General features: G+C 35.6%; 1 protein-coding gene across 1 annotated transcript; it reads left to right on the plus strand.

Moving 5' to 3' along the window:
- The first annotated feature begins 614 nt into the window (after positions 1–614).
- On the plus strand, positions 615–2,128 carry LOC132168048 (uncharacterized). The gene is made up of 3 exons (XM_059579116.2): positions 615–753; positions 842–1,168; positions 1,764–2,128. Exons 1-3 carry the CDS (start codon positions 684–686, stop codon positions 1,901–1,903), a joined length of 537 nt encoding a protein of 178 aa, XP_059435099.1. The 5' UTR covers positions 615–683; the 3' UTR covers positions 1,904–2,128.
- Positions 2,129–10,501: the final 8,373 nt, after the last annotated feature.

The raw sequence follows: 10,501 nt of genomic DNA on the forward strand, positions 1-10,501 counted from the left end.
TTTAGTGACGTGTGAAAGTTCACATGTCACCAATTAGTGACATGCGAACTTTAACACGTCACTAAAAAAATTTAATGACTTGGCATAAATTAACACGTCACCAATTGGTGACGTTTTAAAAAAATAGGTACTGTAGACACATCACACAACGTGAAATTTTTTGTTGTGTTAGTCAATAAATTTGTACTTACAACTCTTTGCCATGTCAACCTAATTTAGAAAAAAGAATCAGTTAATGAATAAGATAGCTTTGCGGGACATGAGAATTAGAAAAAAAAAAATGGGGAAAAAAAAAATGGTTAAAAATAGAAGATGACGAAAGAAAGAAGGACACGCATGGGTTTCTCGAAGAAACTCACGACAGGCTTTCCAAAAATGAGTTTTATAGTTACAATAAATTTGACTTAAACCTTCCAAACGCTCACCAAATATAGAGAAGCGTTAAATTTAGCCGAGCAATAAGAAAAGAATAGGAGGCTTCAAAGGCGGTTAGTTTTCTAGAAATAGCCAAATAGGACATAGATTCGTTTCTGTTGGGTTCCTCACGTCTTGATTTCAGTTATATATACACCCCTCCTGCATCACAAATCTCTCACCGAACAAAGCTACCTGTGTTTTGACTTTGATATCCTCAAAACAAAACGTTTCATTGCAGAAACCTCAAAGCAAAACACAGTCCAACCATGGCAGCATTCTCGTCAAAATTGTCTTTGGTTCTGTTCCTCTCTTTTCTCTTCCTGCATGCAGCTTTCGGTATGTATCATTTTATATCCTTCATTTTCATTTTCCAGTTGTTTTGATATTTGAATGATATGTTAATAATTAATATATTTGCGTGCAGCTGCGATTGTATGTGAGGATGTGCCAAAGAATGTCTGTGCGTTTTCGGTCGCGTCTTCGGGGAAAAGGTGTTTGTTGGAGACGTCGGTGGCGGGCGATGGAAGCGTGGAGTACGAGTGCAGGACATCGGAGGTGATGGTTCAGAGGATTTATGAGTACATAGAGAGCGACAAGTGTGTTCAAGCATGTGGGGTTGACAGGAAAATGGTTGGTATTTCATCGGATGCCCTTCTTGAGCATCAATTCACCGCCAAGCTTTGCTCCCCCGCTTGCTACCAGGAGTGCCCCAACATTGTCGACCTGTACTTCAATTTGGCTGCCGGCGAAGGTAGGAATTTTTCCCAACTTTGAAATGGATAAAAAATAATAATAATTATTCTTGTAAATTGGGGGGGAAATCCATTTATCCCAAAAATTTAAATGTATAGAGAAAGATTAATTTATATTCTAACATCCCTTGCCCCCTAATAAATTCTTGCTTCTAAAGATGTAATATATGTATTTTTGTCTTTTCACTTTTTAAAGAGACAAAAATGCTACTCCACTATAACTAACCGAATATTCTCCAGTTCAAATAAAATCGAGAAGATCTTAATCCCATAAAGCAGCCTAACTAGGAACGTGCCTAATTAATGTCCTTAGCTCTCTTGTACCACCCCGCTTTACTTATGAAAACTTGGTGACATATATCTCACTTAATTCAGTGCCTTTAAAAAAAATAAAATTGTTTTTGCTCCTCCTTGAATCAAAGAATTGTTCATTCAACCGATGAAATTCATAAATAAAATTGTTCTCTTATATATATGTTTTCTGATTGTGTGATATATTATATATATATATATATATATATATATATATATGGTATTTTGTAACATGCATGGCATTAATGTATATTTTTGTATCACTTGTTTTGTCACATGCAGGAGTATTTTTGCCAAATCTCTGTGAGAGTCGGCGCAGCAACCCTCACCGTGCCATGAGCGAGCTTTTGAGCTCTGGTGTTGCCTCTGCCCCTGTTTCAGCTGCAACTACTGCCACCGCCGCCGCCCCATATGCCGTGTAAACACGTTGCGTGCGTGGTTTCCTCAGGACCATGTTGGATAGCGATATATAGTGGGAGCGTAGAGTCTGATGAGGATGGTTTCATTGGGCAGCTGTGTTCTGTCTGAGGAAGCAAGCACATGACGGGCACGAGGGTGTCCCCCGAATGTTTGACTTCGATTCCTCCAAATTAATAAATGTAAACCCCTCTCAATATCTCCTTAATTGGCTACCTCCTATTATTATCAATCGGTCATGGGGAACATTAATTATTGACTAGCTTCATAATAATTGCGTCTCAAATTGCCTCTCAATTTTATATTAAATTTCACCTACCCAATGTGGCTCTTTTGTCTTTCACTTGGGTAAGTAAATGAAATAGAAAGGGTCAGTTAATACATTCAAGACGACAAAATTATCCAAATTTTTTTGGGATAAAATTTTTGGACAGTACTGTCGTCCTAGTTGTACTAACTGGACCCTTTTCATTTCTTTTATATTGGAAACGTGTCATGGATCAACACCAAGCATAAACTTTCATTTAGAAATTCTAAATGGCACAACTTTTGAAATTGCATCTCCCGAAATCACATACAACTTTATGCACCTAAAATTCAAACACCTTGTTAGAACAGTTTTCTTCACGATGAGTGCCCGTTCTTTGAGATCTTCAATTCGACGTTATGTGCACTCCAAATTGCTGCAAAAGAATGAAAAAGCGTCAAAGAGTCCGACGGCTTAGATACCGTGGACACTCCGATGCCAAAGTTAGAACCTAAGGAAAAATATGGTGCTTCTGCGCACAATGACTTAATATGCCTAATAATTTCTAATCTGAGAGAGCGTATCTTGTACCTTGTGTAGGGGTCAATTTATAGGCTTGAAGATTGAAGTTAATTTGAACTGGTTTTCCTTGTTTGAATTGGTTTAAGAGTTCAAAGTTGAGATAATCCCAAAAGATTATCTTGTAAACATAATCTTTTACGTAGAGATAATATTGAGCTTCTTCTTGGAATCATAATCATGAATAACCATCTTGTAGAGATAAATAAGATTTCTTTATGATAATATAATCCTAATTGGAATATATTATCTATTGATTAGTTAAATAGCCCTTGCTATTTAATTAATATTTTTATGAGCCTATTCTTGGCCGTTGGGCCCGGAATTTGGTGGGCTTGTAGTGTGAATTTATTCCCAACACACCTAAATGATATCCCGTAAACTAAGTATTCCATTATGCAAACCCAAATACAAGGAGAAATCTTAAATTGAACGAGAGATCCAAAAACCGTAGCGAAATGATAAAAGAAGATTGCAAAGCAATTCGATATGAAACAATGGGATTCAGCATTTTTTTTCAAGAAACTCTATGCACATAAGGAGGAGTAATTCTAGAATTCCCTCTTATGTCTCTATTGAGTCTCTTCAAAAATGATGTGGCTACTAAAATTACCATTTGATCAAAATCTAATAATGATAAATTACAAGTCCAATAGTAATTTTAATAGCTACATCATTCTTGGAAGGACTCAAGAAGGATATAAGAAGGACTTATAGCATTACTCCGTAAAGAGAGGGAATGTTCTAGAAATATTCAATGAAGTCAACAAAATCACATAATCCCAAAAACTCAAACAAATACAATCTTCCAAAAAAAAAAAAAATAAATAGCAAAGAAGCCAACAAAGCTTAAGCAAGAGAAACAAATTAAAACTACAACATTATCATTCAAATCTTCCAATAAATCATCAAACTTCATACCCAATAGGATAAATATTCCCTTGGACGGGGAAAACAACTGAAGATTTAAGGAATACCTTGCCTTAGGCCAATCCCCAACCCAAACTGGCTAAGCAAGAGGGAGATCGAAAAGAAATCTTTTAGAGGTAGAAGAAGTAAACCGCCGGATATGGAGGAAAGAGGGAGCATCATCGGTGGAGGATCTATGCATCGGTTGTTGTAATGCCCCCAAAACTTTATTTAAACCATTTTGCTATGGTTACTGGTAATTCCTCCAGTGCAATTAACTAGTAACTAACTCAAGGGATCGCTCATAACAAATCAGAGTAAATTTTTGCGGAAGGGAAAATGGTAAGATTTGAAATTTCTAAAACTACATGGTACACAAGTATTATCAATCATATGCACGGAGCTTCTACCAAAAAGTCATCCTGGTTAAACTTGGTACTTGGAAATATCCACCTAGCACCTTCGACCTAGCGAATATTCCTAATCTCAAAGAAGACTGATAAGTGCTAAAATATACATATTTTAGCCCCTTAATTTACATATGTTAAGCTCTTAGTTTTGTTATTATTTGATGTTCTGCTTCCTTTTTGTGTTTTCTTATGTTTTTAGGGTTTTGAAGAAAAGCAAGTGCTTTAAGCAAGTTTCAGACTTAAAAGACAAATTGGGAAAAAGCTGGAAGCCATGGGATTGATCCCAGCCAATCTAGGCTCGACTGCACGCAAGACAGCCAGGATCGAGCGAACTAGCGATCAATCACATATGAAGCAGGCGCGAGCGCAACGTACGTTCGAGCACCCAACACAAGGATCGATTGCAAGCGTGCGATCGAGCGCACTGTTGTACCAAATACCCTCCTAAATTAATAGGCAAATACTTGGTACGTTTTACTCACAAGTGCACAAGATCAAATGATAGTGTAGCAGGCAAATACGAAATCATTCCTACGAGGATTGGTAAATTATTTTCCTATTTAATAACAGATTGTCACAAATAAAATTGATATAAAGGAATAAAATAAAAGATAAACTAAGACTAAAAAGGATTAGGGTTTTAATATCCACCACTAATCAAACTAATTTAACAATACGCCAATATTCCAATCATACGGTATATTTAATGCTTGTCAACGTAAGGACATGGTATCTACTCTCTAAGATATTAATTTCCCTAAGCAACAAACTAGGCATGGTATCTACTCTAATTCTTTTCTTCCCCCAAGGATTTAGCATGTATCTACTAAGTTGTTCTTTAGGGAATCATAAATTTATGGAAATCAACAAACACATGAAGCCTAAGGCATGGTATCTACTCCTAGTTCCCCATGTTAATTAAGCCAAGAACCCATGATGAGGTTCTTTTGTTACTTTATTAAGCCCAAGACTCGGTCATCTAAATTGACTTAATTAACAAATCCATACCATATGCATATGAGGAATTCTCAATAAACCGAAAATTAATCAATTAAAATACCAAAATATGTTTTGAATAAAGGTGTGATTGAAATCCTAAAAAGACATGATTAGGGCTTCAATCTAATCCTAATTAAAATATAAAGTACATAACAAAATAAAAGGTGGAAGTGAAGAAAAACCCAAACTCCTCTTGATCTAGCCTTCAGTTCCTTTCCAGAGCTTGTGCCTTTTTCTCCACCCTTGATTCTGAAGAATAGAGGGTCTGTTTATAGAGCTTAGGAGAGACCTAGAAGCCCAAGGAATCCTAAGAAATTTGGAGGTTTATCTCCTAGTTCAATTAGGATAAATCCAAGTACAAATCGAAATAGGATTCGACCAAATTTGCATTCTAATATTGCTGAATGATTTTTGTATACAAACGTCTGCATTAGGAAAACTATGCTTAACAATGAATTGTAGCATTTTGAGTTAGCTTTCCAATGCTACTGGTTTCACCTCAATCCAATATTGGAGCCAAAAGTTATAGTCAAAATATTGAGACATATGCAGAATCCAAATTTGAATCTAATCCGATTTTTACTCAAATTAGAGAAATTTCGAATTAATCTTTTCTTTAATTTAATTAAACTTAACCACATCATATAGGTCCTCTATTATGATTGGTTAGGCTTAACCACATCTTCTAGATCTTCTCAAAGTGTGCTTTAAGCCCAAAGCTTCCAGCTTTTTCCCAAATTGCCCTTTACGCTTGTAGCTTTTCCAAAATTGCTTCATTTTCTTCAAAAACCTATAAAGAAACAAAAAAAACGTTAAAAGGAAATAAAACATCAAATAATAACAAAACTAAGAGCCTATCTTATGTAAATTAAGGGGCTAAAATATGACTATTTTAGCTCTTATCACACCTCCAAACTTACATATTGCTAGTCCCTTAGCAATACAGAACTAAAACTAAAAACAAAACATAAAACAAAAAGATAAATCCTTCTTTCGTGGGATGTACGATTGCATTTAGCATATGCAAGAAGCCTTTTAAACTCCTAGGCATCCCTAGTAGGAGGAGTGAAGTTTCATGAGGGTTTAACAGAAATGTTACCTACAAACATCAACTATTCATGTTATCCCCAAAATTAAAGTATCACTCAAAACTCTGATTTTTATTCATTAGCATGCTTAAAACATCAAACTCCATCTTCAAAATGAATTGGAATTCTAAAGTCTAATCACTTACAAAAGACAAGCTAAGGCATCACAAGTTCAATTTAGTGTAAAGTGAACTAACACATAACAATGAGGTTTCCAAATTATTTTCAATGTGCAATGACTCAATACCTCAAAGTTTACTAGGATTCCCATCGGAATGAATAACCAAGGCGTAACTTTCTTTTCTTTTCTTTTTAGGCTTTACAATGCCTAGTTCCCTTAAGTGTTCTAGTTGACCCATGTAACGAGTGTTAGGCCAATGACTCCCAAACCAGATGGTTTTAGGGCATTAGGTATAAAGGCACACCCTTAAGGACTTACTAACTCGAGTTAAAAAGATTACGAAACCAAACTAGCTATGATATTAACTGTTGATACAAAATATATCCCAAAGCCCAACCAGAGGGCCCACTCCAAATAAGAGGCTCACAGCTCACTAAGTCACTAAGGAACTAAGCCCAAACCCTTGCAATCTGGGCACGGACGGATAGTCCTCGACTAGTCCGCTCCAAATCATGTAGTTATGCACTGTATCATGCTAGCCCAATAATCAAGGAAGCCCAACAATTGCTCAACAAACCCCATCTGGAATAACAAACTAGAGCTCTCAAGAGAAGTCCAAATACATAATATTCTCTCCATGCCATTTCCAAGATTATCTAGAAGAATAATCCACTCCCACATATCAAGGGAGCACAAGCATCGTCCAACAAACCAAATCTGAGGATAACCAATCAGATATCACTGAAATTGGTCCAAGTGCATTAAGAGAGCACCACGTAAAACCTCCCAGAGATTATTTAGGAGGAAATCGCTTAACCACTCCCATGTATCAAGGGAGTCGAGTGAGAGTCTTACTAGAGCTTACCTTCTCACAGCCTCTGTAAAAAGAGGAGCCAACCTACAATACAGATACATTCTATTATTATTTCCATATTTTAATACTCTTGTCATAATCAAATTCTCACTCAGGCATCTGAGGTGGCATGACCGCCACACCCCCCATCTCGTGGTCTATCACTACTGATCCTTTTTTGTTCTTAGCAAGCTTTGAATCAAGTTGGTACCAGGGTTGATAACTGTCTCAACATTAACCATACTAAAATTTTCACCTTTTGACGTGAACACTCATTGCTTAATGAGGCAAGAGGTCCAGTTACTTAGTGCAAATCTCATAGTGATAAATTTTTTTTTTCTTCATCTTTTCTTTTCCTTTATATATATATATATATATATATATATATGCCAAAGTATCCATCAAACAAGTCACCTTGCTTCACCCAAGTCATTAAAACATACACAATCAGATTCACATGTCATACCCCACAAATTTTGTGTTAATGTGCTTGTGGCAATTTAAAATTAAAACAACTAAATTCTTATATGCCAAAAGTAAGTAACAAGACTATAGAAACTCCAACCATCAGATCATGTGTTCAACATTTTAAGCTCAGCAATGAAATTCAAATCATAGTTTTCTAGATCAACCAAAATCTGAGGAATATCATGAACATGCATTTTTTTTGAAAATTTTCAAAAAATAAAAAATTTCAAAAAATTATAGACAAAGTGTGTGTGTGTTCCCCATATCCCCAAACTAGAATTACACATTTTCCTCAATGTGTAGAAAAACATGGACAATTTTTACCCAAGATATAAGAAAACTGGTTGGACAAAGGTATGGCTCGTAGCATACCCCCAAACTTGAATGTAGGAACACTTGTCATGGAATGGGGTGCCTCCCAAGAGCTGTAAGTTTACCGTCTTTAGCCAGACTATTGATAGTAGCTTCAGTGCTACTATTCCTTGTGAGATGCTAGTTGGAATAGGTATGGCTCATAGCATACCGCCAAACTTTTGCAAGAACACTTGTCCCTAAAATAAATACATACTCCAACCAAATACTAGTCAAGAGCAACACATTGTTGTAATAAAAAAAAATCGAAGAATAAAAATTGAACAACAATGGAGAAAATAAAACCTGGAAGGTGATCATGTACCCTGGCCTAATGGAGGACTCAAGTGCATAAAGCAGGCATCGTATGGAATAATGGCTAAATTCTGAGATCGATAACCTTGCATGAATAAAGAAGCCAATTAGATTCAGAAATTATAGCAGCTTCAGTATTGCTGGATGGATGTGCGATCAATCACTGGGGACATGCGGTCGATCGCAGTGGTATGCTTGATTCCTCTGATTGGGTGCTTAGAAGCACTGCCGTAAAACATAAATACAGCAGCTTGGTGCTCTCGATCGCCGAGGACATGCGCTCGATCGCATTACTATGGACAAATATAGAACAACGGCTACATTAGCTTCAATACTGGTGTTTGGCAATAATGTGCTCGCTCACAGAGGACATGCGCTCGATCACACTGTTGCAGATCAGAAACAAACTTGCAGGAAATAGAAAAGGATTATAACAAATTTAAATAAAACAAAAAAAAAAAAAAAAACAGAAAACAATAAAATAAAATAAAAACAGAAACAGAAAACAAAAAAAAAAACAAAAAAAAAAAAAAAGAAGAAGAAAACACAGATTACATAAAAACAGAAAAAAAAAAAAAAAAATAGACAATACAAAACAGCATCATCAATACTGCTGTCTGGCTATGCACTCGATTGCACAACCGCGCTAGATCACCCTGGAAAGGGCGCTCGAGGGCACTGTTGCAACACCGAAACATAAAGAACTCGCAGCAGCATCAGCAATGTTGTGTGGCAGAGATGCGCTCGATCGCAATGCGCTTATCATCGATCGCATTGCCGTATAAAATATCAGAGTTGCGGACAGCTACAGAAATGACTAAAAACATAAAGAAAATAATCATAATTAAAAACAAACATAAACAAAGAAAAAAATAAAATAAACTAAATTAAATTAAGGAAGAAAAAAAAATCGAAACATAATTTAACGCAATCCCCGGCAATGGTGCCAAAAACTTGTTGTGCCAAATACCCACTTAAATTAATAGGGGAATACTTGGTTCATTTTACTCGCAAGTGCACAAGATCAAACAATAGTATAGTAGACAAATACGAGATCATTGCCACGAGGATTGGAAAATTATGCTTAGAATTGATTTCCTATCTACTAACAGATTGTCACGAATAAAATTGAAATAAAAGAATAAAATAAAAGATAAACTAAGACTAAAAAGGATTATGGTTTTGGTATCCACCACTAATCAGACTAATTAAGATAACAATACGCCAATATTCCAATTATACAATATATTTAATGCTTCTCAACCTAAGGGCACGGTACCTACTCCCTAAGCTATTGATTTCTCTAAGCAACGAACTAGGCATAGTATCTACTCTAATTCTTTTCTTCCCTAAAGGATTTAGCATAGTATCTACTAAGCTATTCGTTAGGGAAGCATAAATCTATGAAAATTGACAAACACATGAAGCGTAGGCATGGTATCTACTCCTAGTTCCCCATGTTGATTAAGCCAAGAACCCATGATGAGGTTCTTTTATCACTTTATTATGCCCAAGACTCGGTCATTAAAATTCACTTAATTAACAAATCCATACCATATGCATATGAGGAATTCAATAAACCATAAATTAATCAATTAAAATAGCAAAATATGTTTGAAACAAAGGCATAATTGAAATCCTAAAAAAACATGATTAGGGCTTCAATCTAGCTCTAATTAAAATATAAACTACATAACAAAATAAAAGGTGGAAGAGAAGAAAAACCCAAACTCCTCTTGATCTAGCCTTCAGTTCATTTCCAAAGCTTGTACCTTTTTCTCCACCCTTGATTCTGAAGAATAGAGGGTCTATTTATAGAGCTTAGGAGAGATCTAGAAGACCTAGTAATCTTAGGAAATTTGGAGGTTTATCTCCTGGTTCAATTAGGATAAATCCAACTACAAATCGGAATAGGATTCATCCAAATTTACATTCTTATATTGTGGGATGAATTTGGCATAGCAAACGACCGAATTAGGAAAATCCTATTCCACAATGAATTGTAGAATTTTTAGTTAGCTATCCAATGCTACTACTTTCACCTCAATCTGATACTTGATTAGAAAGTTATAGTCAAAATACTGAGACGTGAAGAATCCAAATTTGAATCCAATCCGATTTTTACTCCAATTAGAGAAATTTTGAATTAATCCTTTGCTCGATTTAATTAAACTTAACCACATCATATAGGTCTTCTATTATGATTGGTTAGGCTTAGCCATATCTTCTAGATCTTCTCAAAGTGTGCTTTAAGCCCAAAGCT

The sequence above is a fragment of the Corylus avellana genome, chromosome 2 (genome assembly GCF_965113065.1).
Source record: "Corylus avellana chromosome 2, dhCorAvel1.hap1.2, whole genome shotgun sequence".
NCBI classification, from domain to species: Eukaryota; Viridiplantae; Streptophyta; class Magnoliopsida; order Fagales; family Betulaceae; genus Corylus; species Corylus avellana.